At 43.3% G+C, this 27,262-nt stretch overlaps 13 protein-coding genes across 13 annotated transcripts; 8 read left to right on the forward strand and 5 right to left on the reverse strand.

Annotated features, from left to right (window-relative positions):
• Positions 1–236: 236 nt before the first annotated feature.
• On the forward strand, positions 237–1,351 carry GGI43DRAFT_433279 (isocitrate lyase/PEP mutase family protein; the record flags this gene model as incomplete). The annotated part of the gene is made up of 3 exons (XM_083209718.1): positions 237–383; positions 464–608; positions 720–1,351. 3 exons carry the CDS (start codon positions 237–239, stop codon positions 1,349–1,351), a joined length of 924 nt encoding a protein of 307 aa, XP_083062287.1.
• Positions 1,352–1,754: 403 nt separating this feature from the next.
• Positions 1,755–2,697, reverse strand: GGI43DRAFT_433280 (uncharacterized protein; the record flags this gene model as incomplete). Its single annotated transcript, XM_083209719.1, has 3 exons — positions 1,755–2,016; positions 2,076–2,127; positions 2,193–2,697. The coding sequence occupies 3 exons, from the start codon at positions 2,695–2,697 to the stop codon at positions 1,755–1,757; spliced, it is 819 nt and encodes a 272-aa protein (XP_083062288.1).
• Positions 2,698–4,263: 1,566 nt separating this feature from the next.
• On the forward strand, positions 4,264–5,185 carry GGI43DRAFT_401553 (Rieske (2Fe-2S) protein). The gene is made up of 2 exons (XM_083205593.1): positions 4,264–4,650; positions 4,725–5,185. Exons 1-2 carry the CDS (start codon positions 4,360–4,362, stop codon positions 5,004–5,006), a joined length of 573 nt encoding a protein of 190 aa, XP_083062289.1. The 5' UTR covers positions 4,264–4,359; the 3' UTR covers positions 5,007–5,185.
• A 383-nt stretch (positions 5,186–5,568) lies between these two features.
• On the forward strand, positions 5,569–6,514 carry GGI43DRAFT_422049 (uncharacterized protein; the record flags this gene model as incomplete). The annotated part of the gene is made up of 4 exons (XM_083208045.1): positions 5,569–5,838; positions 5,898–6,046; positions 6,119–6,275; positions 6,329–6,514. 4 exons carry the CDS (start codon positions 5,569–5,571, stop codon positions 6,512–6,514), a joined length of 762 nt encoding a protein of 253 aa, XP_083062290.1.
• A 184-nt stretch (positions 6,515–6,698) lies between these two features.
• GGI43DRAFT_433281 (SDR family NAD(P)-dependent oxidoreductase) lies at positions 6,699–7,842 on the reverse strand (the record flags this gene model as incomplete). The annotated part of the gene is made up of 3 exons (XM_083209720.1): positions 7,591–7,842; positions 7,305–7,538; positions 6,699–7,228 (listed from the first exon to the last, which is right to left on the reverse strand). Exons 1-3 carry the CDS (start codon positions 7,637–7,639, stop codon positions 6,699–6,701), a joined length of 813 nt encoding a protein of 270 aa, XP_083062291.1. The 5' UTR covers positions 7,640–7,842.
• A 453-nt stretch (positions 7,843–8,295) lies between these two features.
• GGI43DRAFT_401555 (Zn(II)2Cys6 transcription factor) lies at positions 8,296–10,150 on the forward strand (the record flags this gene model as incomplete). The annotated part of the gene is made up of 1 exon (XM_083205594.1): positions 8,296–10,150. The coding sequence occupies exon 1, from the start codon at positions 8,389–8,391 to the stop codon at positions 10,147–10,149; it is 1,761 nt and encodes a 586-aa protein (XP_083062292.1). The 5' UTR covers positions 8,296–8,388.
• A 46-nt stretch (positions 10,151–10,196) lies between these two features.
• On the reverse strand, positions 10,197–11,352 carry GGI43DRAFT_336042 (uncharacterized protein). The gene is made up of 4 exons (XM_083202053.1): positions 11,241–11,352; positions 10,950–11,179; positions 10,557–10,891; positions 10,197–10,495 (listed from the first exon to the last, which is right to left on the reverse strand). The coding sequence occupies exons 1-4, from the start codon at positions 11,346–11,348 to the stop codon at positions 10,245–10,247; spliced, it is 924 nt and encodes a 307-aa protein (XP_083062293.1). The 5' UTR covers positions 11,349–11,352; the 3' UTR covers positions 10,197–10,244.
• A 2,467-nt stretch (positions 11,353–13,819) lies between these two features.
• Positions 13,820–15,303, forward strand: GGI43DRAFT_401557 (uncharacterized protein). Its single transcript, XM_083205595.1, has one exon. It carries the CDS (start codon positions 13,945–13,947, stop codon positions 15,214–15,216), a length of 1,272 nt encoding a protein of 423 aa, XP_083062294.1. The 5' UTR covers positions 13,820–13,944; the 3' UTR covers positions 15,217–15,303.
• GGI43DRAFT_401559 (glycoside hydrolase) lies at positions 15,304–17,103 on the reverse strand. Its single transcript, XM_083205596.1, has 5 exons — positions 17,019–17,103; positions 16,267–16,966; positions 15,935–16,169; positions 15,645–15,847; positions 15,304–15,584 (listed from the first exon to the last, which is right to left on the reverse strand). The coding sequence occupies exons 2-5, from the start codon at positions 16,777–16,779 to the stop codon at positions 15,495–15,497; spliced, it is 1,041 nt and encodes a 346-aa protein (XP_083062295.1). The 5' UTR covers positions 16,780–16,966; positions 17,019–17,103; the 3' UTR covers positions 15,304–15,494.
• Positions 17,104–18,660: 1,557 nt separating this feature from the next.
• On the forward strand, positions 18,661–21,084 carry GGI43DRAFT_401564 (serine hydrolase domain-containing protein). Its single transcript, XM_083205597.1, has 3 exons — positions 18,661–19,510; positions 19,575–19,962; positions 20,031–21,084. The coding sequence occupies exons 1-3, from the start codon at positions 19,006–19,008 to the stop codon at positions 20,893–20,895; spliced, it is 1,758 nt and encodes a 585-aa protein (XP_083062296.1). The 5' UTR covers positions 18,661–19,005; the 3' UTR covers positions 20,896–21,084.
• Positions 21,085–21,982: 898 nt separating this feature from the next.
• On the forward strand, positions 21,983–22,552 carry GGI43DRAFT_433287 (uncharacterized protein). The gene has a single exon (XM_083209721.1). It carries the CDS (start codon positions 22,057–22,059, stop codon positions 22,501–22,503), a length of 447 nt encoding a protein of 148 aa, XP_083062297.1. The 5' UTR covers positions 21,983–22,056; the 3' UTR covers positions 22,504–22,552.
• GGI43DRAFT_433289 (uncharacterized protein) lies at positions 22,403–22,907 on the forward strand (the record flags this gene model as incomplete). Its single annotated transcript, XM_083209722.1, has 1 exon — positions 22,403–22,907. The coding sequence occupies exon 1, from the start codon at positions 22,548–22,550 to the stop codon at positions 22,905–22,907; it is 360 nt and encodes a 119-aa protein (XP_083062298.1). The 5' UTR covers positions 22,403–22,547.
• A 37-nt stretch (positions 22,908–22,944) lies between these two features.
• On the reverse strand, positions 22,945–24,873 carry GGI43DRAFT_336114 (FAD-binding oxidoreductase). Its single transcript, XM_083202054.1, has 5 exons — positions 24,638–24,873; positions 24,101–24,583; positions 23,595–24,040; positions 23,330–23,538; positions 22,945–23,278 (listed from the first exon to the last, which is right to left on the reverse strand). Exons 1-5 carry the CDS (start codon positions 24,794–24,796, stop codon positions 23,010–23,012), a joined length of 1,566 nt encoding a protein of 521 aa, XP_083062299.1. The 5' UTR covers positions 24,797–24,873; the 3' UTR covers positions 22,945–23,009.
• Between the last annotated feature and the right edge of the window lie 2,389 nt (positions 24,874–27,262).

Raw genomic sequence — 27,262 nt, forward strand, 5'->3', positions numbered from 1 at the left:
GTCCGGTGAATATCGGCCAAAAACAAGGTGTTTGTACGTCGCCTCTTTGTACGTCGCCTCTTTATACGCCGTCTCTTTGTATGCTGCCGATTTCGGCACCGAATGCCCGAGGCTGTACAATATGAAGATCACTCACATACTAGGAAGCGCCAGGAAGTATAAGACATCAGTAAGAAACATATTTATGGAGGCGCATTATTCTAGGGCGTCAGAGTACCAGATTTCACAATATCACCATGACGAACCAAGCTGAACCACAAACTGCCGTGGCTGCGCTTCGCGCCCAATTGGCTGACCCTGAGAAAATCATTGTGTGTCCAGGTGTATATGATGGATTTACAGCTCGTATGGCTCTTAAAGCCGGCTTTGAATGTTTATATATGGTTAGTTATTACTCCATCCCGTCTCGACATCGTGTATTCTGTTCCCTTTTAACGTAAACCATGTACTCACATACTTCCAGACTGGAGCCGGCACAACCATATCAAGGCTGGGAATGCCGGATCTTGGTATTGCCACTCTAAATGATATGAGAGATACGGCCTCTATGATTGCCTCGTTGGACCAAAGCGTGCCTCTCATCGCAGATGCAGACACTGGTTATGGTGGTAAGTACTCTTCATGAACATGGTGCAGGAGCAACACCACCTTGCATAAGCTCCATTTTTATTTAACATGATATTATTTGATATAACTAATAATTCAATTCTGTCATTAAGGCCCTGTAATGGTTGGTCGTACTATTGCGCAGTACATGCAAGCCGGAGTGGCCGCGCTGCATCTGGAAGACCAAGTCCAGTCTAAGCGCTGTGGCCATCTCTTGAATAAGCAAATTGTTTCGGAAGACGAGTTTTTGTCTCGAATCCGAGCTGCAGTGCTGGTAAGAAAACAGCGCGTAGGTGATATTCTCGTCATAGCTCGCACAGATGCTCTACAGTCTGAAGGTTATGAAGTCTCAAGAGATCGGCTCAAGGCTGCCATTGCTGCTGGAGCGGATATTGCTTTTCTTGAGGGCATAACATCAAAAGATCAAGCAAAACAGATTTGCTTGGACCTGGCGCCTACTCCTGTCATGTATAATAACGTGCCTGGAGGGGTGTCCCCCGGCTTATCTGTCCAAGAAGCTAAAGAACTTGGCTTTAAGCTGATTATATATCCTGGATTATGCCTTCAGCCCGTTTTCGAAGCAGTGACGAAGGCTATGCAAACGCTAAAAGAGGCCGGAGCACCTCCGAAAACTGAGTTTAATAGTAGTGGTTCTCCCAAAGCTCTATTTGAAGTGGTGGGATTACATGAATGTATTAAGCTTGACAAAGCAGCAGGAGGTGCATCATACAATGGAGGAGTGTGAATTATGCTTCTATTAGGTATCATTGAAAGTGTTCATAGGCACAGATACAGTCAGTTATTTTTTTAGGTGACAGCTTTTCTACTATTTACTGATAGATGTTTCTTCCAACTAGACGACAGCCAGTCAATCTCGTTCTATCTCGTCACTCGATAGACTGTAGCCAAATTCACCACACTCTTTCTCAAACTCGGGTATAGACGTCGCTTAGGCTTTTCGCTTTCTTTATTATACTCGTTTTATAAACGCATCAAGATATGATTACTTTTGGTCCTCCGGGTCTGTAGGTATCTTTGCTCTTCGTTGAAAGCTTGATCATTATATATATGCTTTATAGCCGTATTGATTGTAGCCTACATATTTAGAGCATAAATAACTTTCAAAGTATCTTAACATATGTATTATTTTAATAAGAACAGATGTCGATGTTAGCAGGTGAGTCTGCCTGGCCCCAAACCCAATTCGGATTCAAGACAGAAACGGGGCGCAGATTGTTATATCCCCAGAACTGATAGTCGTCGTTGCGGTAGTCATCAGCTGAGAGAGGAGGGCAAGTATTCTTGAAAGCTGCGGTGTACCAGTCCTGATGAACAGAGTGGTGGAATTTTCCGAAGTAGAACTTGCCGTGATCAAGATTCTTCTGAGCAAAGTTCTCCCAGTCGTCATCACTGTGAAGCCAAGTCAGCTACCGATGTATTACTGTTCTGTCTTCGAGATGCCAACTTACCCCTCGAAAGTATCATCGACATCAGACCAGCTAATGTGCACATGGTTGCCATCTGTTGAAGTGTCAGTAAAGCTTCGAGTATAAATAATTGCTAGTGTGCAACCAGATGTGACAAACCTTGCTCCATAATGACTGATTCGCGAGTGTAAGTGTTGCCTCCGTCAGGAGAAGTGAATCTCATAACAATTCCTTCCCAATCACTCTTATGGCCAGTGTCCTTCTTGAAGTACACGTAGTAGATGATACGATATGAAGCATCAGAGCCGGAAGAATCGCCATTGCAGAAGGTTGATGCCCAGTACGTCGGGATAGTGAAAAAGGGTTCACCCGAAACATTGCCATAGAATGTGTTGGGTCCCTCCCACGTAGGCTGCACGGGACAGCCATCTGCCAAGGCGTTGATATTGCAGTTGTCTGTGTCAACGCCGTTTGTCTGGTTGCCTTCACCATCTTCAGCAGCTGAGGGCATACACGTGCCAGAAGGCATATACCACATAGGCGCGGCGGCTTGCGCAGCTGCTAAACCTCCATTGTCGGTGAAGTCGCTCACGGCAATCGGCGTGTCCGCCAAAACATTCTTGGCAGCAAGAAGCAATAGAGGGACAAACTTGGCGAAACCCATGGTGAAAACAGACAGTCCAAAACAAAGTTATCAGCCTCTGTTGATGGAAGTATGAATGAGATGCCAAGATGTTGGCGTATCTTGGCGAGATCGATCCATGTTTATATAACTTTCTAATACGAAATCATCCGACACTACCTCATAACGACGGAATATGAACGAATTTCAGCTCTACAGAAGGCTAGAATAGGAAGGAGGGTGGCTGGTGGTCTGTCGATCCATATTCGCGAAAATATCCATCACCTTCTGTATTAGATTTACATGTGCACTTTTGGGCAATACAGCTCATACCGCGCCGAAATAACTTGTCCCTGCATATCGCTAAATTTTCACGGACATTTACTAATCAATGGCCGAATTCGCGATGTTAATGACTTGCCGAAACAGGAAACACTCCCATTGTAGCTACGAGGAGCTGATGCGATCTGGCGAAGAAACAGTCGATACTCGCTATGAATAACGGGCACGTTGTTTTTAATCTTGATACTATTGGGGAATTTTAATATACCATGAACTCACTATTGATATGAAGCACATTGCATGGCTAGTGAAAGTGACATACTTATACCTGGCCCCCAATAGCTGCGATGCGCCTTAAGCGATCTTTCAAGATCTTTGGGCGGGCTTGATGCCTGTGGTTTACGCTAGGGCTTACTTTTGGCGATATGTCTTGTGGGCCGCTATATCCATCTGAGCTCCAACATATGTGATTGACACTTTATATCACTACTGTATGTCTACTCGTGTTGTTAGCGCACCTGAACATGCCGAGTTTGCCGTGGGCGCCGTTACATTACAGCCTTGAATCTGCAGGGGATGGCCACTTTATAACCGACACGCCTGTTACGGGGTTTTTACTTCCACTAATCTGGAACCGAGGACTGCGAGGGCCGACGGATGTAGTGATATTTGTTCACCGACAAGCGGAGTAAGGCTGCGCTTAAACAGAGAAATTGCCGATCCTAGCTAGCCGTAAGTAAGCTAAGAATGAAGCCTAACTAATAAAGAGGTAAAAGAGCCAGCCCAACTCAATTCAACGAACTATAGGATATCCCTCCTTTTTTAGATAGACAGCAAAACATATTAATTGGCACGCAATTATTAGCTTCAAGAAGGGGAGAGAGGGGAGAGTAGAAACAAATAGTCTTACAAAAAGGAACATCTAAACGGAACAGGGAGCCCTTTCTCTCTCAACATTACGCTTCTTTCTAGACCATGAAAGAGATTTAAGCTTGCATATTAATCATATGCTCATTTCATACAGAGTACGTGCACCAGTGTTGTACACGGCCAAGATCGTCCATTTTATTTTTCTTTAGAGTATTAAGGCAGCGGATGATTTCCTCCGCGAGCCGCGAGCAATTGAAACAAAACTAGTTCCCAGCTCTCAATTACAAATGCGAATACCAAAAAATAATATAGAACCACATTATTAAGATGGGTTCTACGATAGCTCCTTAGTCATGTACCTAACCTTCCATACATACCACGTGACCTTTAAACTTGCTAGAATTAGCATTATCTAAGCCATGTAAACTTCTTTATTGTCGCACTAACTAAAATCCACAATGAATACGCAATATGCATTAATCATCTGATGCAAGGCCTGTGGAGTGCTCTTTGGGTGGATTTTGAAACCGCGATATCCCGGTTTGTCTGGATATGAACTCATTCGAGGAAGAATCTCAACTTGGTGCAGAATGGTTCTCTGTCGGCCTTGCTTCATCGTTTCCCGACTTGGGATTCGACGATGACAACTTGGCAAAATATAGAACGTGCAATGCGGATTCTAAACCAGGATGCAAAGTTTTTCAAGTGCCCAGGGAAGATAGTCTTCAAAGCGCAGAAGTCGCTATTAGAGAAGATGGTACCCTCCAGCGATCGGATATGAAGGGACTTAAAGATCAGGTTCTGGTGTTTCGATACAAAGGGAAATTTCATGCAGTTGATCATGTAAGTCAGACAACGAGGCAAATTGATAGCCACACCTTTGTATCTTTAGGCAACCAATAATGACTTTTTACAAGAAATGCCCTCATTCGTCGTACCCTCTCTCACAAGGCAGGCCCTTTGACATCGAGGATTTTGGCATCATTTTTAGCGCCGGACTGACCTGTCCAAAACATGAATGGTCATTCGACATATTTACTGGAGTAGCGGACCGTGGGAACTACCAACTTGATATATGGGAAACACAGTTGCGCGAGGCCGAAAGCTTAGCTTCTCAGCAGACGGAAGTTGACGCTGGCAAAGTGTTAGATATCGCAGATAAAGAAGTATGGGTCAGGAGAAAACAACAAGTGAAGTAATTTCAACCACGAGATGAATTCACGTAACTAGATTCAATATTGGTCCTCAATAACAAGAATTAATTACTAAAATATTTATTGTATCCCCTTTCGCAAGCATTAAGAGGTTTCTTGAGGATCGTCTATTCCCTAGTTTCATATCCCAATTAATCAGCATCCGGGAGAAGTCGCTTAATAATTGGAGATAGTTAGTGCATCGCATCCTTCCGATGCAACATTAATAAGTCATAAGAGCTTAAATATCGAACTTCAAGGGTCGTCCGACGCCTGTTATTCAAGTGGATGTAGTTGAACCGTATAATAGATAATTCCTTTCATGAGAGCTTAAACGTCGAATTTCAAGGGTCGTCCGATACTTGTGAGTCAAGCGGACGTATAGGAACCGTATAATAGATAATTCTTTTCATAGGTCGGATTTAGAAATCACTCTCTCCTATCTCCGCTAATAAAGATTCCTATATATACTTATATCTGGATACAGACAGAAGTAGTTCTACAAACAGAAAACTTTTCTTGTATTAACAGCATTCCATTACGATATAACAAGTCAATCAACCACCAAATGGCGAACGTGCTAGTTACTGGAGGAGGGCGTGGCATTGGCCTTGGCCTTGTTCGTCAACTGGCAAACGATTCAAGTGTTGCAAAGCTTTTTGTTACCACGAGAGGCAGTCCGTCAGCTGAATTGAGCACGATTATTGATGCTTCTGGCCAAAAATTGATCCACATCTTTTGCGAAGTTGTCGAAACCGCAAGCGTTCGGCGTGCTGCAGCAGAAATAGAAGAAAAGCTCGGAGGAGAAGGCCTTGACATATTGATCAATAATATCGGTGTACGTAAAGATACCGAGTATTTTGCTAACAAATTTCATACTAATAAAATTCAAATTAGCAAATGCCAATTACTCCTGAGGGTATTCATACGATGGACGCGGAAGAGCTGATACAGCTTTTTGACATTAACGTTGCCGCAGCTCATAGAGTTACTGCTGCACTTATCCCAGCCTTGAAGCGAGGGAAACAGAAGAAGGTTATCATGGTGTAAGACGTTCTTGAATACTTCTTTTTGCTTTTTAAATGGGCCGTCCGGCATTTTGGCTAATAAGATCAAAGTTCGTCGGCTTTGGGTTCTGCTGCATGGGCAGACCGTTATAGCTGGTCGCCGACATACGGGTATAAAATCACCAAGGCCGCGATGGGTATGTTAACAGTTCAATATGCAATGGAGTATAAGAAAGAAGGGTTTACTTTCTTAGCCCTGAGCCCAGGGGTAAGTATCTCTCTAGCCTCTGCTATTATCTTAGCCTCTAACATTTAGTATAGTGGTTGAAAACGGACATGGGCTCCGATCAGGCCGATCTCGATGTTGAAACAGGTGTTAAAGCGATAGCGGACCTTGTCAACAAGGCGGATACTAGCTACAACGGAAAGTTTTACAACATACACGTCCCAGGTTGGGAGCATAACGAAGGAGTAAACCAATATGATGGCGCAGAAATTCCATGGTAGAGGAGTTATAAAGTACAAGGGAGCAAGCTTTCATTGTACTTATTAAGCGACTGCTATCTAGTATAACTATCGCCGCTGAGCAATAAAATGTTAACTCGTGCGCACTACATAAAGAAAACATAGTATATTCTTCTATTTCAACGAGAAAGCTAGCCTCTCTCGTTTATAACGCGCACTTACTGGTCTAAATCGTGATAGACATGCCACCATCCACCACAATATTAGCCCCATTGATATAACTAGAGAGCCTGCTAGCAAGAAAGATGACGGCGTTGGCAATCTCCTCTGGTGCACCTGTTCTTCCAAGTGGAACAGCATCCAGCAAAGCCTTATAGAATGGATAGTTGTCCCTCTTAACAATTTGATAAGAACTCCACTGTATCGTACCGTCAGGTAATGTGATATTGGGGTTCTCAATAGATCCTGGTGCAATCGAGTTGATTCGAATGCCAAGAGCACCCAGTTTTCGGGCATAATCTTTGGCCAAGACAGCCTGAGCTCTCTTGATTGTTGTATACGGCGAACCCGCCACCGGGAACCTCGTCTCAAATCCCGCCATAGAGCTAATTACTACGATGGACGCATTCTCAGAAGCTTTTGACCGCTCTTCCAGGAAAGGTACAGAGGCTTCAATCAAAGTAATCAAGCCTAAGATATCTGCACGAAAGCTCTTCTCCCAGTTTTCGTTTGTTACTTCCACAATGATAGGAGATGCTATCCGGAAGCTCTTTGGTTAGAGGCTGCTCTGGGCAAAGGTTTAAGAAGATAAAACCGTATTGAGGTAGCTTACCATTAGCAATAATGGAATCAATTCGACCAAATTTTCCGGCTGCTTGGCTTACCCAAGCTTTAATCTCATCCGGGCTTCCAATGTCAACAACTGAGCCAACGGCCTGTGCTCCATGACTAGCACCCGTGAAAGTTGAAAATTCGTCTCCGCGAATTGAACGAGCGCAAAACGAGACATTGGCTCCCTCTGCTAAGAAAGTTTCTACAATAGATCTGCCGATGCCCTTCGAACCGCCTAGAATCGGTCATTAATGGATGTATGAAGTCTGAATGGATGGAGGTGTTACCTGTCACTAGGACATGCTTCTTGGAGAGGTCGCTAGAGAAAAAAGCCATTGGAAATCATTTGTATGATGAGATGTGTATCCGCTATTCTCAAAGCCTGGTAGCAGTGTCAAATATCTGGCTGGGTCAAGTGATCCTTGAAGAAAAGGAGCGATACTGATTTCCTGCAGTCATCCATGGAGGTTTTATAACTAATTTATTCTCTATAAGTTTTGAATGTCAATGCATCTATTTTATAAGCAACTACTGTTACCGGACATGATATGTCTAATATTTGAACTCTATCTCCGCTCCCTCACAGCGATGAGTGGACTAGGTTAGGTCTTAAGCGAATTTATTTGTCTACTCACCATATGAGACGAAGAGTAAGTGGCACAGTGATTAATAACAACCCGAGAGCCTTTGGAGAGTCATCATTAATGAGACATCTTGTCTGAAAACTATGAATCTCTATTGGAGCCTTTACCACATTAAGCGTTCAACAAGTCATCCAGCAAAAGTCATGTGTTACTCCAGTTGCTGAACAATTAATTGCCTTAGTCCTGCCAACGAAAAAGACACTAATTCCGCAAGCTCCGTGTTATTACTAACTGCTTGAATTTGAGCTAGGTAGTGTTGGTGATCCACTAATCCTGAATGGGCGACCGCGCGGATGCATGTTTAAGTGATGGTCTCCTCGCCTATCCCATTACTCATCCTGATGGCTGTTTGAAGAAGGGGCAATAGCTTTGAAGAAGTATACCGCCATGTAATACTTATCATATCGTTGGCTATTATTATTATCTACCTGCTTGTTCCTGATGAATCACTTGTCATCGAAAACGTGCTGGACTTGTCGGATTCGCAAGAAGCGATGCGACCGAAAGCGGCCGGCTTGCAGCGCCTGTCGCTCACTTGGTATAACTTGCCATGATGGCAACAGCCGTCCAAGCTGGATTAATAATGACCGCGAGCGAGATGAATTTGCAGACCAAATTAAAGCGCAGGTCAGAGAAAAGGCAGAAAGTCGTCGCGAGAAGAGCTATGTCAAAGTAATGCCTCTTGGAAGAGTGAAGCGGCTCAAAAGCAGCCCAAAAGTAGCTGCTCGTACACCCAAAGCGGATAAGGCTGAGCAAGAAGCTCAAGTATCATCATCCGAAAATGAGCCCTCGGAGAATAATATACTATGGGCTGAAGAAATTAAATTGGATAGGGGCGTTACTACCCCGATTTTACTTGGAGTTAATAACGACATAGATCTTGATCTCAAGATCATTTTTCTGGACTATGCCTTTCCCTTCCTTTTTCCTTTCTATCGCCCTTCAATATTTGAAGGAGGGCGTGGCTGGCTGTTGGCAACGTTGAGAAATAGTATGCCACTATTTCATACCGCCATGAGCTTTTCGACCTATTTCTTCACCTTGGTTATGGCGAATATTGCAGATGGCCGAGATCAACATGAGGCCTGCAGACGATTAATAGAGCGCAAACTCATTACTCATATTGATAATGCAATCAGCTCCATACGAAAGGGAATACAAGATCTCCATGCCAGCTCAATCCCGATATCAGTTTTTGGAAAAGCACATCTGTTGGAAGGCGTCGTACAACTGTTAGTATTTGACACAAACATTGCAAGAACTACAGAATGGAGCGCCCACGTAACCGCTGCCGTCTCGCTGCTCAAAGAGATATTGGAATTACCTGAACCTCGTGGCGAAATAGCTGATCTCACCTCAGTTTTTGCTATGATGCAGAGACCCGGGTGGTCGACTGAGACGCCAAGCCATAGGATGTGGAACACCGATCAAAGTGCCTTTCGATTTCACGTCGCCTTTATCATTTTTGCAGATATTATATCTGCCACTACTCTGGGAGATGTTCCCAAATTGCGAGAGTATTATGCGCGCCTAATTAAACCCAGAGCTAAAGCAGCTCATCCTAGTCAAGTATTAGAATTGGGAGACTTTGTTGGCTGCCAAAGTTGGATTCTTCTTTTGATAGCTGATATTGCTGCTTTAATAAATGGCAAAAATTCTGGCCATGTACTCCAAGAAGATCTACTTTTTGAGAGTAATAAGATTGCTGCCGATCTTCGGAATGGCATAACCAGTCTTAATGCCAAAATGCAGCAGCCCATGACTAGTCCAGTTCTTGTTCAGGCTTATGTCCACCCTGAGACTCTACTACAGAGTATAGATGACATATCTATTAGCCTGATATGGGCACACGCAGCCGTCCTTTATCTATTCACTGCTACTTCTGGGTGGCAAGAACAAGATCAGGGTGCTCAGGAAAATGTTTCATCTGCCTTACGTCTTCTACAACAGGTTCAGTCTCCAGCAATCTTGCGCAGTCTTTCTTGGCCTTTTTTTATCGTTGGCTGCCTCGCTACCAGAAGCCAAGAAGCAGAGTTTAGGCAAATTGCTTCCAAAATGGGTTCTTTGTCGGCGTTTGGCACTGTGCATGAGGCTTTGAAGATAATGGAGAAAGTATGGAGCATTCGTGGAGAGAAAGACGAGGAAACATGGGACTTCACTGTCTGTTTTGGGATAATGGAATCCATGCCTTTACTTATATAATAATACGCATAATGATATGTGCTTTTGCCATATCATATCTCATTTTAGGTTATCTTTAGCTTGTATCTGCTTAATAGATCAATATATAGACTGCTTTAGTGTCCCTTCCATGCCCCAACGATTTCGCTCAGCTTGGTTGTCTTGATTTCGGGGAATTTGGCGTTCAAGCTAATCTCCGCAGGAACGTCAAAACCCCCATCAATTATCCACTTGCCAAATAGTGAAAATATTCCCTGCAATAATTCCTTTGGTGCGATAGAGTACATAGCAGGATGAGCAGGCAGCTCTGTAACTTCACCTCTATTAAGCTTCTCAATTGAATCGTGAGTAACATTGAATTTCGTACCTAGAATAGGGTTAACGTTGCTTGTAACTCGCATAAGTCAAGTGAAGATAAAATGACATACCACGAGCCTCTTCTGCAAGGGCAACAATCTTGTTGTAGGAGGATTTTTCACCGTAGCAGTAAGTTGTCTCATCCCACTTAGACAGTCCCAGAGATGCGACAACAAATTTGGCTACATCGGCGGTATAAGTAAACGCAACAATGTCATCTCCAGTACCGGGAATTCCAGCGGCATTGTTTTTCACGTCAACCACGAAAGAGAGTGGCTTCAGATACGTTTTGACGTGAGGATACCCGTAGTAGTCCATGAAGTAGCCGTTGGCGAATCGGGTCCACTCTAATTTGGACTTGCGAAGCTCGACTGCAGCATTTTCTCGCAATTTATAGAGAGGGGATCTATATTCAGGTTAGATAAAATAGACTCAAAGAAATTAAACACTATATGGCAGCGCACTCTTCAGTATGGACAATGCCCCATTCGCTAACGATGAAGCGCTTGACCGTACCAGATTGGATGGCGGCTTTGATCAAATTCATTTGCGCTGTCGAAGCAGTCTCCTCCATAATGTGAATGGTGGAGATGATGACTTCTACCTTTCGGCTCGCAAGAAGCTGTGCTGTTTCCGCGATATTATCGTAATCGACCGCAAAAACAGGAGACTTGTTATCTTTGTGTTCTGGGACCTTGGTAATCGGCTCAGCTATTATGTCTTTATTTGATGTCCAGCAATTGTCTGTAACTTACATTGCGGGCCAAGACAATGGTATCGTAAAGAGACGATTTCTCTAGTTCATCCACAATAGTGCGGCCAACGCTGCCGGTACCGCCTGCGACTGCAATAACTTTTGACATGATTCAAAATTCTGGTCAAATATATATATATATATATATATATATATATATATATATATATTTGCGAAGGTATGTTTTATGCCAATGTTTGACGTCTTGTTATCTGGATTAAATCGACCAAAGCTGCAGATGGTGGCTTGGTGTCGCATTTAAATAGAGCTGAGAGCACACCACGACTAGTACTTTTATATGGTATTTAATAGTTGATTTATAATCTCAACATTGTTTCATTTCGTCGCTACTTCACTTTTCCGCGTGAAAATCCATCTATTAAAGACTCGTGTTGGGGGTTTCACCGCGCGGTGCCTAAATGGGAAAACCCAATTACGCGATCCTGGACACACCCCACATGGCACGATGGCGCTTATCACCGATACTTCAATAAATGAATGCAATACACAAGACAGATTGTAGCTATCCCACATCTCTTCCGAGCTGAAAAGTGTCCGCATGATTCAGGAAAGCCACACTATCATTTCTAAATATGTTTATGTTTGAAATCCAGCTCATGGACGGTTGGTCCTTCAAGGAGTTGCTGATCAATCGGCGAGTCTGCCATCTCCATCTTAGATAGAAGCTTCAGTCGCTGACTTCTCCTGCAATTTTGAGAATATCGCGTACTAGCTACCAGGATAGACCTAATAAATTGCGTTTTTTAGTATTTTATGCTCCCATCATTGAGATTTCCATGCTCTTTTGCCCCCCCTGTGCTTTCTTCTATATGGATGGCACCGGGCCCTGTATAATCCTTTATTCAGCCTTCATTACATAGTTTACAACAATACTATAATGCTTTGTGGCCCTCAGAAGCTACTTGATCTAAGTTGTGATTGATTGGCTGGGCATAATTCGTAGAATGGTGACGACATCCGGTAGTCGTCTACATTACGACGTTAGAGTACTTGCCTAGTCAGAACGCGTGTAATAATTATAAAAACCATTTCGAGCAGAGATACAGCTTCAAGAAGCTTATGAGTTAGTTTAAGCATCTTTATTTTTATATAGTCTCTATCTACATGCATATATTGCAGTATGGCCTTCAACATCTAGCCATCAAATGGATACTTCTCAAGATAAAATAATCCCTTCAGATACCCGCATCTCTCCAAACTCTTTTAGACTTATAAGCTAAGCACCATCCATCTTGCACTAATATCAACCCAGGAATACAGCTCACAACGGCAATCTGACTAGGTATTTGACAATAGCATGTATATCGAACTCTAAACACACCATCTGCACGAGCTTTGGATAGATACATGCTCTGTAAAAAATAGGATTCTTACCGAATCACCTCTGCTAGCTCTTCTAATCTAGGTTATCCTTCACAGCATTACAATGCCAGGTACTATCATCCTGCGCGTACCACAATGCTGCTGCTACGATACCCCAGGCCATTATGTTACGCTATGGTCGTACTGTTCCAGCCCCACGAATACCGCCAAACTTTCCACTAATTGTCATCTAGCTGACTTCTTCAGCCACGGCCAGCAAACATTGAGGCTACCTTGATAAATACAGCATAAGATTTATAAGTAGAAAAGAGGATTTAAGTTATCAGAAGAGACCATCTCTTAGCAAGTGTTATTAATGCTGGCAATCTCGTGCTGGGAGCGGTGTTTCTTTGCTAATGCAAGCAGTCTTATAAAAACAACGGGCTGTTTTGTGAATAAGAACAAAGCGTTATCCCTACTGGACATTTAGGTTATTTCCAAAATTATTTGTAGTGGTGATCATATTGATGACTAGGATGATTGTCCCTTTGTATGCACTTCTATACCACCAAGTATTTAGATGGATTGAAGTCGTGTCGGAAGCCTATGTTGGTAGAATTAGGGCTGCACATGCTTGAAAATTACTATTGCATAGCGTTTGTCAACACGGTGTGTTACAATGTCGCTGCCGTAGCGGCGGAGAGGCCGACTCTGCGAATACAGCGCTGGAGGACTATCGGGTGGAGACTCTTGCCGTCAAGTGCTACTTTGAAGATTAGTGCTTAGAAATGGTCTTTGACTCTTGGACAGAGTTTTCCGCTACGGGTTAGAGTCACACTGAAACTGAACGCAAGATGCCGCAAATTGCTTGACTATAACGAGTCTCTAGTCTAGATCTTAATTAAGATCTTGAAAATGACTCTTGTAACCTTACCCCTTTCAGTGATGACTCTTTCCTTAATATGCCAATTAAGCGAATTGAAAGGAACAGAGGCATCGCTATAGGTCGTCTAGAATAGTTGCGGGACCCTTGGTGACTCATTGCTGAGAGAAATGGGCGCAGCTTGCCCCGCATTATCAGCCATAATTTGATGTTGCCCTTCATCCTGGGGGTGGTTATCGCCACTGAAAGTCAGACTAGCGGGGAACTTCCTTACCTAGCTTCTTGGCTCCTCAGGAACCGCTGCCGTCTAAGCGATTTAGCGCCAAAGAGACCTCTGGTGATCGAATAAATATCTCGACAATTTCTCGACTTCATCTACATCTGCACAACAATCTTTTTAAGGCCTTTGGTCGACGCATAGCGCATTGCATTTAGAAAGCCCTTTTATCTGTTTATTTTTACTAGTTTATTGTTACTAGCCTCTTTCTTTTAAGCCATCATGGACTCATTTTCATACCCCATACCAGACGGCGTCGATGCTATTCCTCATGATGAGCTAGATCTTCGGTCTGATGCTGAAGTGGATTATGACCTTCTTAATCCTAAGCCTGTAACAGACGAGAAGAACCTTTGGTTCTTTTGGAATAGCGGATTCCAGAAAATGCACGGCTACCATCAACGCACCGTTCGAAACTGGCACAGGAGATTTTCCAAGAAGGGATGGGTTGTGCGTGTTATGGATGTTGAACCGGGCTCCTCTCTGAACGTGGCAAATTATCTCGACGTACAAGATCCAGATGTATTTCCAAAGGCCTTCGCAGAGGGCACCATCGGCGGCCATCACCGGAACCAGCACATATCAGATCTTGTGAGGTTTCCTCTACTATTAAAATACGGCGGCGTCTACGCAGACGTAGGTTTGGTTCAGATTGGAGACCTCGATAGCGTATGGAGCGAAACTGTCGGCAATTCGAATTCTCCATATGAGATTTTAACATATAATACGGGCGCCGCCCAAGATCGCAGCATGACAAATTACTTCCTGGCTTCGAGACGAAACAATCCTTTCTTTCTTAGGTGCCATAAGCTGTTATTAACACTATGGACGGGGAAGACAAGTACTGAGGGAATGCATGCAAGCCCTTTATTGAAAGGACTGCCCCTTATGGACACTGGGAATACGATGGAAGAGGATGGCATCACGTATAGTCGTGAAGAAACTGCAAAAATGTTGACGGACTATATCATCCAAGGACATGTCGTCACCATGGTCATGGGCCTCATTGATGTTGAAGATGACTGGGATGGCCCTAAATACGTGGCAGAGCACGTCTACGCATACAACTACATGGTTGGATCCCAGCATATCAACGAACTAACCGCATGGAACGGCCCCAAGCAATTCGAACTCATGTCTTTACACATTCCGAAGGGCGACGAAGAAGAAAGCGATGATCAAAGACTTGCGCGCAAGATTGTCGAGGATTGCTTAAGCAAAAGCTTTGGCATGAAGTTAGCAACGGGAATGATCATTAGAGTCTTGGGACAGACTTTGAGCTCTCTTTGGAGGACACACGAAGGTAGCGACAACGTTCCTGGCACATATGCCCACTGGCTGAGATATGGTACTCTTCACTGGCGTCCTAAACACCACCCTGCAAAAACCGACTTTATAGAGATGCCAGCTTTCAAAATTGGGAGCTTGCTGCTCGAAGGAGAACTTGGTCCTGCGGCTTGTGCGACAACGAGTGGCATTCCAGTACCAAATTAAAGATCTTAGAGTTGCAATGGATGGTTGATCAACGACTTATTTTTTACATATTTAAGCATATAATGCATTTCACATCCGGATTAGCCGATTCAGGATGAAATATATATTATGAATTTTATGTATAGGTATGATGTAGCGGAAAATTTGGTGCAACAATGTTTCATGTTGATAAAGCTGAGCACTCATGCAAATGCAATGCAAATATTATAGTGTATAGTAATGGCATTCAGAACAAATTGTAGTTATAAAATTTTGTACATACAATAGTGTATGTCTTATTACAAAATGTTGACAATGGCATTATAAGCAGCCTTGGGATTGAAGTTGCTGTCAAATAAAAGGGGATTGGTGCTGGCACGCCACGAGTCCTATTATACTATGTTAGATGCATAATCTTAAACGGAATAAAACAAGGGGCACTTCTTTACCTTATCACTAATACCCCATACAGTGACGCCAATGCATTTGGAGACACTTAGGCATGCTTGAACTACGGCTGTATAATCATTCGATGGTGCTCCCGCGATATCGAGTTCAGTAATCGCCAATTCGGCAACGGGTGCAGTAGACAGCTGCTGGAGAGCGCCTAGTATAGACGAACCTCCTCCAGCACTAAGATGAGTTTGAGTTCCTATACAGCGAATATTATTAACTCAGCATTACTCATGACAATTTGATGTAAAATATGTAAAGGGCCGTAAAAGGATTGTTGACATACCGATGCCGTCAATTGGAACTCCTTGAGAAATCCATTTATCGACATAATATCTCATTAGATTAACTTTACTGCTTCCAGAACGATCAAGATTATAATCGTTAATGTAGAGGCGGGCTGACGGATCAGCATCTCGAGCAGCATGGAATGCAATGGACACAAATTCTTCGCCCAATAATCTAGAAAAGACAGAAGAGCGAAGTGTTCCATCTTCGTTGAAAATCTCGTTTACCACGTCCTGTTGGAATACAGATCAGCTATCACTCAGCATAATGATGCCATACGTTATAATGCATTTAATAAGACAGCCATAACCAGGAGCATGTCAAACTCACCCATGCGCGAATCTTTCCTTTATATCTCCCAACCACAGTCGAGACATGAGTACGAATCACTTGGCGCAAAGTGTCTGCATTATTGATATTATTGACCCAGTTGGGGAGCTGGGAATGCCAAATAAGCGTATGCCCACGTATAACCTTGCCATTTTGCTGCGCGAAATTGACGAGATAATCTGCATCCCCCCAATTATACTGGCCTTGATTGGCCTCGAGCGACTGCCACTTCATACTATTTTCTGGTGTCACTTGCCCAAGATTGGCTTGGATAATGGCTGCATTTCGGTCTCGTTGGAGTAGGCCACGGTCAGTGGCAGTTCCGAAATAAATTTTACCTCGATTCTTAAAGCGCTGATCGATGCTCACAGAAGCTTGTCGATCTTCTAGATCGGCTGTTCGCTCGGTGATGTTAGCACGACGTGCGGCCAGTTCTGGCTCTAGCTGAATAAATTCGGCTGGTAAAGAAGCTACAAGATGTGCCAAAAGGCAAAACACAAGGCTTGTTTTCATTGTAGCCGATTGAATCAAATACTTCTAACAGATGAAGAGTGGTGATTAGTGATATTGGTACAAATATTAACTCATTTTGAGGATGAAGTTTGTAGAGACGCCAGTTGCTGTTGCCCAATGAAAGCAGAATGGTTGGCAATTTATAATTCAGAAGAGCAGCATTTATGGGGAGAGTACTATTTAGCTTCTACATGCAATAAATAAATAGCCGCGTTGGATAAATTTGAGTATGGTCTTACAAATTTGTATTGAAGACATTTGTAATAGCTTCTTATTTCCCATAACATGAATTCGACATACTGGACGAAGGGAAGATTGTGTTGTATCCAAAGCTTTATTACGTGAAACTAAACTTTCTTATTTAAGCTTGAATTTAAACATCCCAGAGGGGCTATTTTGCCGCAAAATTAGCCATATTAGAAAGTAGAAGGTGATCAAATTAACCGCCTTGCCAAGAACATATTTGGACCACGTGCCTCAATTAATATTGTAAACATATTCAGTCGTAATGGAGATGGATAAGGTAAGCCGGCAAATAGCGAGAAGTAAGCGGTCGGAGATTTCTTAACCATAAATTTTTTGGAATACCCGGATGAATATGGCTAAATGGATCTTATGGTACTCTAGCCAGAATTTGAGTTATATGTGCTTTTCTCTCATGTATAGATTAACGTAGCTAGATATGGCTATGCATCAAAGGAAATAGGAATTATCGACAATACAATATTACTTCTTAAATCTTTTGCCTCAGTTGGAATTTCCGTTTTGGATGTTGTGAAATTTCATGTTCATTATCTGTCATTTGCTATTTATAATCAACCTGGTTAACCGGTAATGACTGCATTCAAGTGTCTTAATCCTTAGCTGCAGTGGGCAATATATGCAATAAAGCATTATCTACTTTACATTCTTTACTCTCTCTATTAAAAATAAAAGAGAAAATTTAAACAATATTCCAAAATTTCGATACGTCATATTTTCTGGCGGTCGAGCTTGCTATAAAGATTATCAGACAGATCTTCTTTGCTAGGTTTACGGTAATCTATAGTATGAAGGCCACAAAGACTAGAGAGACTATAGGGAATGCTTGTTTAATACATAAGAGCATTGGAGAGACACGCCAGCACATTTTCATTTTAAAACATCAGGCTCAAAATTATACCTGCTTCTAGCTATACCAAGCGTAGGCCGTGCACTAAATTGAACGAAGATGTTATAACCCATGATATTTACATAGATATATACTTCGTATTTTCACTTCAATGGTACTATGTTTTCCTGTTTAAAGGAAGAAGTACGAGTAAACCGTGCATTAGTGCTATCCTTCGGTGGCTACGATGCTGGGGTTTATCTGCCGGTGAATAAAACAATTAATTACACATGATCAACCAATGATACGTGCAGATATGCACATTTTGTATTACCAATGCACTCAATTCGCGAAAAGATTATATTCAGGATTGTATGTATAAATAGCAATATCAAGATTACGTAGCTACGTAGCTTATTAGCCTAGGAAAATCCCCAAAGGCAGTGCACAATCCTTCTGGAACGATAAGTCATTTTACAACTAAATGACGGCCGCCTCCTACTCCTATTATGCGCCTTTTGCAAATTAACCTCGATCCAACATAGGGATATTGGCTTAGAATTTTAAATGGCAAGAAAGATCCGGTCACCATGCATCATTACCAGAACCGGCTCCTAAGACATCATCGATAGTTTCAAGGTCTAGTGGCATGAGCATCCTGCTGGATAGTGGGTCCAGTCCGAGCCAATGAGTTAGGCAGGGAGCCTTTAAGACGACTGGCTTGGCGGCGCCACCGAAGTAACAGGGCCCTCGCTGTTCCACAAATCTTCTCAAGCCTTCTACAATGGCCACTTTACTACATGTGTTTAGGATCAGGCTTTTTTTATGAAATCCGTCAATCTCAGCCACTTTGACAGCGTCAGTTGTATTTGATATCCCCTGAGGCTTGGTGTCCTTGTCTAACTTAGCGCTTATTTCTTTCCCCTAGCATCTCTAACTGTTGACGCGTCGTAGTCCAGAGTTAGATATATAATATCGTCGTATTCTTTATCATTCGAGTATTAAAACCATCAAACCAGTTCCTATAAATTAGTGTCACCATCCTCAGATTTCCAAACAATATTCATTTCGTTCAACTTCTATTAGTCTTTTCACACTTTTCCACAACTCATTTAATCGCCATATTGCACCCAGCCATGAAATACTTTGCTATATCCACGACAGCGGTAGCTGTCTTTCCTCTATTCTCGTCTGTCATAGCAAGCTCATGTCCACCTCTTGGAGCTGTTCTTCCACCACCACAAGCTCCTAGCCAAAATGAAGCAGTCAAATTGGCTAATAAGAAACTCAAGTCAACCATCGATTCAAGTTTCAGCTCAAAGCTAAACACAAGCGGTATCTCTATTATGGTTAAATCCATACATGAAGATGGACCACTGTTCAGCTATCACTTTACACCCCCAGTTCTCTCAGATATCGGCACTTCATCCATCGATGACAATACGATCTTTCGGGTGGGAAGCTTGTCGAAGATATTTCCTGCATTAGCAGCTTTGCAATCGAGTTCTATTCATACAGACGATTCAGTGCTTAAATACATCCCTGAGCTCAAGGACACCACCGGTTCTACAGAGGCAGTCACATGGGAAGATATAACTGTCGATTCCTTGATGTCTCATCTTTCTGGTCTTGCCACTGATAGTAAGAGCTCTTTGAACTCTTTGTTCTCTTTCATCGTCGTATTTAAAAACTAACTTTAATACAGCGGCTATGGACTTGGGAGTCTTTCCTATCCCACTGTGGCAGACGATTGGGCTACCAGCTATTCCTCAAGGCACCGGCCCGAATTGCTCAGGGCTTCCCGGCACTCCACCGTGTACAAACAGTGATCTTGTCAAAGATTTACAACAAAGAGACCCAATATATCTACCATATACAAGCCCTTCTTATTCTAACGTTGGCTTTGCTCTCCTTGGAATGGTTATTGATGCCGCCACTAATAAGAGCTATATTGACAACATCCAAAACGATATCTTCGACATTGTGGGCATGAACAGCTCTTCGTTTAACGGATTTGTAAAATCATTTTCAGAAAATGGTTTTGTTCCGGTGGGAGAAAGTACATGGAATGTTACTTTAGGTGTTTTCGAAAGGTACGAAGTCTCTTTCCTCAATCTTGCTATCCAAAATATGGCAGACGATTGTATTAACCCATTTCTAGTGCCGGCGGCATGTTTTCAAGCACTTCAGATCTAATCGCTTTTGCTGAGGGTATCCTAAACAACCGCTTTCTTAGCCCACGCCGCACTAGGGAGTGGATGAAACCACATAGTCACACTTCTTCGTTGGGATTTTCCGTTGGCGCACCCTGGGAGATTCTTCGGAGTGACCAGTTAACAGCCGATGGCCGTATTGTTGACTTATATACCAAGAGTGGCGACTTGGGCCTTTATCATGCCATGTTTGGGTTGATTCCTGATTTCGATATCTCGGTTGTACTTCTTGTTGCTGGTGCCGAAGTCAGCGAAAACATGCCATACGAAATTTTCAGCGCCATTGTCGAAAAGCTCATTCCAGCGGTTGACAAGGCGGGGCGGGCTGAGGCTACCTCACTGGAGGCGCTAAATGGCACGTACACTGATGATTCAACGAACTCCACCATTACGTTGAATGTCGACACAGAAAATAATTTGACGATGGAGAAATTTATCGTGCGAGGTTTTGATGTGCTTCATCACCCCGACTTGTATAGCCTTGACGCTCTCTCAGCAACCCCAGAGTCCATCGCCGAAGTTTCCTATGTCAGCGCTCAATTGTATCCAACAAATCTCGTCAGTCAAAGTTCAAACGGCAATACTCAAAGGTCATGGCGCGCTGTTTATGATACTACCACTTCTAAAGAAAACTCAGCAGAGGACTCAAAGTTGGTATGGATAAATGGTAGTTGCCAGTCCTGGTTCGAATTAGATCGAGCCGCGTATGACTTTAAAAGCGTTGGAGATTTTATATTCAGCTATGGAAAAGGAGGCAAGCTGGCTAAGATTTCAAACGCTGCTTTCAATGTAACGTTGACAAGAGCTGGCTGAAAGAGGAATATACACTATTTGATGGCGAGATGATAATCACGTTATCCGTGTAAGCATTAATAATGGAATTCTAGTTAGAATAGTCCCAGATTGGAAAGATGTTATAGACCTTAGCAATACTTATAGACCAGCATGTAATATTTCTATGTATATATACGTAATAGGAAAAAGAAGAACAAATGCCATCGACTATCGAGGCCACGTTGTGAAAACAAACCAAGTAACTATTTAGTCTAGCCAATGACGGCTAGTTCTTGAATAGTCTAGGCCTCTGCTATGATACAACCGAGCTATTATATTTGTATAATAGACTCATGAATTTAATACCATTCTTGAGATATGCAAAAGTTGCTCATTAGCCCGCATTCTTCAGCATTAGGAAAGGTATAATGGACCTCAATATCTCACTGTAGGTATTTTACACGCTGCATGACAATTCAAGCGTTTTATAAATATCCAGAATTTGTACGCATACTCTTTTGTGCAAAGTATTGAGTATTTAAATAATTTCCTATTTTATTCCTTTTTATGTCTAGTTACTATTGTTTGCCTACAGAAAGGCTAAAAGTTTCTGGCATGTTTGAATGTGAATGCTAAACGGATGATTTGAGCGCCATCTCAAGCAAGCAGATATTGTATAGTGTTAGATTCCACCGTGTTGTTTATAAAGCATTACCAATGGCCAAACCAATTATTATACAATTGTTTTGGTGTGATTCTCGTATTTAGAAACTGTGGCGGAGATAGCGCAAGGCGGAGAGCGCAAGTGTAGCGGCACTTAAAAAGGCTATCAGTAATCTTTAACTGCACGACTTTCCATACATTGTAACAGCAGCTCCGAGGAGAAATGCTGTCCTAGATCATTGGCGTCGGGTTTAGATCATTTCAGGTGCTAATCCGCTGGCAGTTGAACAACAAAACTTCATTCTACTCATCGGCTTTAGAATAGTTATATAAAAAACCGAGACTCACTATGAGCTGTCTACTAATAGATTTTACATGTAGATATAAAGAGCAAACAAGCGGCGCATAAATAAGAGGCTAAGCACAACGACAGCGAAAACACCAATTCTTCCCTCCTTCATTTCAAGATTCATATAATACAGCATTGCTGCGTTTACATCGATTTTTTGTTAGCGAATTCTATTTATTACATTGAAAATGTTTGCGATTGTTGGAGCTACCGGAAAGGTCGGCTTTGCAACGTCAAAGGCACTACGTGAGGCGGGCAAGCCGGTCAGAGCAATTCTTCGCGATGCATCAAAAGCAGCCAAGCTACGTGAGATAGGGTGTGAGGTCTCTGTAGCCGACTTGCAGGATCCCAAAGCTCTGGCGGAGGCAATCGGTAGTGCAGATACAGTTCAAGTTATCCTTCCGCCAGCCCCACAGCTGAAGGACACCGCCGAACAAATGAGACAAGCTATTGAAAGCCTTGCCACAGTGCTCGAAGAGGCGCGACCACAACGTGTGCTCGCAGTTTCTGACTATGGTGCTCACATCACTAATGACATTGGGATGCCGACAATGTGCCGCGCAAAATCCCCGGCAAGAAAGTGTTTCTACGATCTGCGGAACATATGCAAGGGTGAGGACGAGCTATCCCAGTAGACAAAGAGTCTGGTATCCTGCCAAGCTTTCACGATCCGGTTGATATGCTATTCCCTACCATCTCGGCTCCAGACCTTGGCTTGATTGCTGCAAACATCTTGTTGCGACCCGCTGCCGCCGAAGATATTGAAATTATCCATGCCGAAGGACCACGTCGGTATAGCGCCAATGACGCGGCCGCGGCTCTGAGCGAGCTCCTGGGGCAGACAATTCAAGTGAAAGCTGTTCCTCGCTCTGAACGGAAGGAAACGTTTGAGCGGGTAATGAGCCCAACTCTTGCTAAACTATTAATTAAGGCCAATGACGCCCAAAATATCGGCGGTGTAGTCGATGTTGAGTCTGATCTCAGCAAAGTTCACTATGGCAAAACGGAGTTGATAGACGCGCTGCGGCCTCTAGTCTAATTCTACTTCTTTAGATAGAATCAATCTATACATGAGCTACGATGGGAAAAGAGTTGGTATCGTTTGTATTATATAATGGAAGTTAGATATCGTGAATATTAATCATCCTAGCTTAAAGTATCCTGGCTGTAACTTCTGCCATACTCGCTGTGGGTCATATTTAGTACTTATCGATCTTAATTTTGCGAGATTATCTGCTCCATAGCCAGCAAAGACGTCTTGCTGATAAGAAGCGTAGTTTTGGTAAAGGTATGGATGATCGAGGCCTTTTGAACTTGCAACAGCGACAGAGCGGTTGACAATGTTTTGAGCAGCTGCGAGTACTTTATCATCATCCGAAGCATTGGACCAAGATATGTCGACATTTATGACTATTACCATGGTTAGTGGAGGGAGAGTGTGAAAAGAAGAAAGTTACAAACGATTCAGGGGACCTTGACCAGCAAGTCCAAGTGCATTGCCGCCATTCTTGGAAAATTGGTTGGTCATATCAGTAGTGATGAGCTGAAAGATGATGGAAGGCCCAATGCCTGCAACGCTCTTGATAGACTCGATTTCTTCCATGTAAATTGCGATCATGTCGGCCATTAGAGCGGCATTGTTCTGAACTGTAAAGGTCCAGTATGTTTGTCTGTCATAAATAGGTTAGCTCAGCGGCCAAGTCGTCCCTAAACTGTGAAAGCATACCGGAAACCACCTGGATTGGAATTATTGAATTCGACCGTTAGATTGGAGAGGTCTGTGATGCGGAGTGTGCTGGCAATAGCACCGGGAACCGAAGTAAAATTTTGTAAAATTGGAGGATTGGCGACTGGCTGTGTGTATTGTAGGTCTGAGGCAATAACGAAGAGATCTTCCGACTGCGCATAAGCGTATGCAATGATAACTTGAGCATATGGATCCGAGGGAGCGTTAATGCCAAGGTAATAGAAAGCGTCGTTGATAGCAGCTGCCGTCTCATTTGTATACAGAAACGTATCTGAGCCTGCCCAGAGATCACCTTGGGGGTAGGCTGCGAGATCAAACTTTGTTACAATGCCAAAGTTATTTCCTCCGCCGCGAAGCGCCCAGTACAAATCAGAGTACTGGGACGAGTAGCTGACTTGGCGGATTGAGCCATCTGCAAGCACGACCTATTCATAAAGACGTTAGTGTTTCAATTCTTCTTAATCGTAATGCAGAGTAGGAAGCACCTCAAAAGAATTGACGTTATCACATGCCCATCCATGCTGGCTGGAAAAAAACGACATTCCGCCTCCTAAAGTCAGACCTCCCACGCCAATAGCTGATACCCTCCCGCCAATCACAGTAACATTGTGAGGCTGGAGATAATTGTAAACATCATACCAGATATTTCCCGCGCCAACGGAGACCCGAGTCTTGTCTAAAGAGAGCGTAATTTGGTTCAGGTTGATAAGATCGATTGTCACGCCATTGTCAATGTTCGAGGCGCCGGCAAAAGCAGCATGCCCACCACTTTTGACGGCAAACTTGCACTGAGTGACTCGAAAGGTTAGAACGGCCAAAGAAACCTCTTCTGGAGATGCGGGAGACAATCGACAAGAAGGTCTAGTGAGAGCTTGCTGTTGCGCCCAGTATCGCGATTCCTCGAATTCATACGTTGAGCTGTTGGGATACGACAGGTGCGACGGCAAGGAGAAGGCTAGGAAGCCGCACTAAGATATGCGTTAATACTGTAAAGATTGGCATTCTGGGTTAGAGAAGCTTACTGCTAGCTGGCAGCCAGATGGAGGAGTGGATACCACAGTACGGGCGGTATTGTGGGCAAGGTATGATGATATCTGAGCCTCAACCTCGCTCAAGGTATAGGCTGCATTAACAATTCCCGACTGCAGGAGCAGCGGTAGGGCGAGACCAAAGAGACGCATACTTGTGGCTGGGCAGGTCAGTCAAAAATAGATGTATGTAGGTAAACAACTGCAGTTGAGCAAGAGGGCGATTCATCTACTATAGTTGTTGGTTGAAAAGCGGATACACCTTTATGTGGTACAAACATTATTAGTTATACAATTGCTCCTTACATAAGACCAATTACTTGCTGTGTTGCCACGGAGCAGTGCCTAAAGACGGTCGAGGCTACCGGAATATTTGGCTGTTATAGAGCCCTTGCATTGATTCTTGCCTTAGTGTGTTGACATCCCAGCTCCAAATCCATTGAATCGGGCAGTAATCGCCGTCCTACGGCTCCATCGTCTTCCTCACGACAAAATTTCGAGATCCTCGGCGGATTTGCAGCTGGTCTCGCCAAGTTCGCGTTAGTATTTCGCGCTACTATCGATTTAATCGGTGCGAAATCTCATAAAAAACAGCGCATCTTCCTCCACGCCGTACACTTAAACATATGCAGTTTGTCCGAACTCCGAGGACTAGAGAAAAGCTGTGTTTGAAGGATCATATACCTTGCTGTTATGAATTTTTCATCGCCCACTTTCGGAGGCTGCCTTTAGCTATGACATTGGCACTTTTGCAAAGCCAATTGCGTGAAGCCCCCGCAACGATCTTCAAAAACGCTTCCCAAATCTCAGACACGATATTTCCTGTCCTCGCAATCATTGAACTTGGAAGCAGATTGATAAGAGAAAAAGTATATAATGCTCTTCTCTTTTTTTTTAAAAAAAAAAAAAAAAAAACATTGAATTACAGAGCCTAATTTTCGTGCTCTTATAGTCTTCATCGCCAATTGTGCATGCCTTGCTAGCTCAGGGACCATAGCATTCTGTTGGAAGCCGGCGACATCATCCATGACGCACTTTGTGCCTTTGCCTTAGTACATGTGCCGTGGCTTCTCACAGACGGGATGCCCTCTATAGCAAATGAGACAAGTCGCTCCTCTAATGATCTACCATCCATTGGCTACTGTGTTCTTTCAAAGGAATTATCAGTATGCAAGCGGACGAATCCTATGTGCTAACAGAAAAGCTCATCCTCCAGCAATAGTTGTCAGATATATCCTCTCTGTAGCATCATTCGTAGCTGGGTGGCCGCGGGCGAGTTTACCACGAAAACGAATTGACTCTCCCCTTCGGGCGACAAATGGAGTATTAATAAATCTAGTAGGAACACTAATACTTCTTCCAGGAAGGCGGCGGCTATCGATGGCAGTCCCCAAAACAGCTAGCGACGGCAATTTGCGGCGAGCTGAGGATCGCGGCAGGGTTGACAGCTGAGGCGCTACAGGAGGGATCGGAATACGAGCTGAAAGTAGGCTTGTCATGGCGGTCTGGCGGATTACTGTATTAAGGTATGTATGTACCAAGTCAGTTTAGAGATTACTTTTGTCATTATGTAACATGACAATGTTTTATTTCGTCATAGCTTTATTCTCCTTGGAAATTTTCGGCAAACGCAACCGTTCAGATAAAAGTATCCACATGGCTACTGATGGCTCCGTTAGCAATGAATCGCAACCACTAATGACAGAACTTATATCCAGCCTACGGAGAAACAGTAATTGCTTTCTTGAAGCATCAACTGATTGAACTATGCCTATCGTTATCGTCGTAACACCAAAGATATTTTACGAAGTACATGCAGTGTGCTCGTTCGGTACACGTGTGGTGCGTTTCACTAGACGTGATCGTCATTTACCCTAGAAAGGCCACGCTCATCTCAGCAAATTTGATCCTACCGATTACCTACACCGCTTTAAGGGGAAAATGTCGGCAGTCAGGAATGGACTAGGATCCCTCAAATTTTCTAGTAGGTAATTATGATGCTACCTCCCGCCAGGTGCTATTGTATATTCCTTTTTAAACCTTCTGATAGCTTTACGTTATGTTTAACGTATCAGAAGACGCTCATGTCGTAAGAAACGAGCTATTCAAAGAACAGAGATGATTACTACGTCAGTCAAGCATGTAGCGTCTGAAAGTGCCCCAAGCTTGGAAGAAAAAGCCCCACCATAAACGGAATATGGTAAGTTATTTTAGCAGTTTAATGTCTCTCTCAGTATTTATAAGCTGCCTCGGGCCTCGGAAATCTATTGAGTTCTACAACCTAGCTACGCTCTGTCCAATGTCATGGATAATTCTGTACCAACAATTAAGGCTTGCTTGTGGCGAAATAGATGCACTATCCTTCTCCTCAGTTACGAAGCACAGCCATTCGGGCAGTACGTGGATCTGGCATTTTTAGGCTAAGATAGGAGTACAAGTAAATCGCAGACCCACGTATTGCCGAATTTGCAGTACTATTATGCCATGTCTATGCGTGCTCCTGAAAATCGAACTGTTATTGCTAATAATGATGTGACTTTCCTTGGCTTATATTCGCGTATACAAAATGTACGCGGATATGCCTTAGCACAATGAGGTTTGCTACTTAATGCAATAACG

This window comes from Trichoderma evansii (assembly GCF_050947405.1).
Source record: "Trichoderma evansii strain SZMC 28006 chromosome Unknown GGI43scaffold_6, whole genome shotgun sequence".
Lineage (NCBI taxonomy): Eukaryota > Fungi > Ascomycota > Sordariomycetes > Hypocreales > Hypocreaceae > Trichoderma > Trichoderma evansii.

Excerpts from the sequence above, each read along its gene's own strand:
- GGI43DRAFT_401553 (XM_083205593.1), top strand. The coding sequence starts at position 4,360 with ATGAACTCATTCGAGGAAGAATCTCAACTTGGTGCAGAATGGTTCTCT. Across the intron at positions 4,651-4,724 it reads AATTTCATGCAGTTGATCAT|AAATGCCCTCATTCGTCGTA; the intron begins GTAAGTCAGACA and ends ACTTTTTACAAG.
- GGI43DRAFT_336042 (XM_083202053.1), bottom strand. The coding sequence starts at position 11,348 with ATGTCAAAAGTTATTGCAGTCGCAGGCGGTACCGGCAGCGTTGGCCGC. Across the intron at positions 10,892-10,949 it reads GGCATTGTCCATACTGAAGA|ATCCCCTCTCTATAAATTGC; the intron begins GTGCGCTGCCAT and ends ACCTGAATATAG. Across the intron at positions 10,496-10,556 it reads CCTTGCAGAAGAGGCTCGTG|GTACGAAATTCAATGTTACT; the intron begins GTATGTCATTTT and ends ACCCTATTCTAG.
- GGI43DRAFT_401557 (XM_083205595.1), top strand. The coding sequence starts at position 13,945 with ATGGACTCATTTTCATACCCCATACCAGACGGCGTCGATGCTATTCCT.
- GGI43DRAFT_401559 (XM_083205596.1), bottom strand. The coding sequence starts at position 16,779 with ATGAAAACAAGCCTTGTGTTTTGCCTTTTGGCACATCTTGTAGCTTCT. Across the intron at positions 16,170-16,266 it reads AAGGAAAGATTCGCGCATGG|GACGTGGTAAACGAGATTTT; the intron begins GTGAGTTTGACA and ends GTATTCCAACAG. Across the intron at positions 15,848-15,934 it reads AGTTCCAATTGACGGCATCG|GAACTCAAACTCATCTTAGT; the intron begins GTATGTCAACAA and ends TTCGCTGTATAG.
- GGI43DRAFT_401564 (XM_083205597.1), top strand. The coding sequence starts at position 19,006 with ATGAAATACTTTGCTATATCCACGACAGCGGTAGCTGTCTTTCCTCTA. Across the intron at positions 19,511-19,574 it reads TTCTGGTCTTGCCACTGATA|CGGCTATGGACTTGGGAGTC; the intron begins GTAAGAGCTCTT and ends ACTTTAATACAG. Across the intron at positions 19,963-20,030 it reads ACTTTAGGTGTTTTCGAAAG|TGCCGGCGGCATGTTTTCAA; the intron begins GTACGAAGTCTC and ends ACCCATTTCTAG.
- GGI43DRAFT_433287 (XM_083209721.1), top strand. The coding sequence starts at position 22,057 with ATGTTTGCGATTGTTGGAGCTACCGGAAAGGTCGGCTTTGCAACGTCA.
- GGI43DRAFT_336114 (XM_083202054.1), bottom strand. The coding sequence starts at position 24,796 with ATGCGTCTCTTTGGTCTCGCCCTACCGCTGCTCCTGCAGTCGGGAATT. Across the intron at positions 24,584-24,637 it reads CATCTGGCTGCCAGCTAGCA|TGCGGCTTCCTAGCCTTCTC; the intron begins GTAAGCTTCTCT and ends CGCATATCTTAG. Across the intron at positions 23,279-23,329 it reads TGGTCAAGGTCCCCTGAATC|TCATAAATGTCGACATATCT; the intron begins GTTTGTAACTTT and ends CCATGGTAATAG.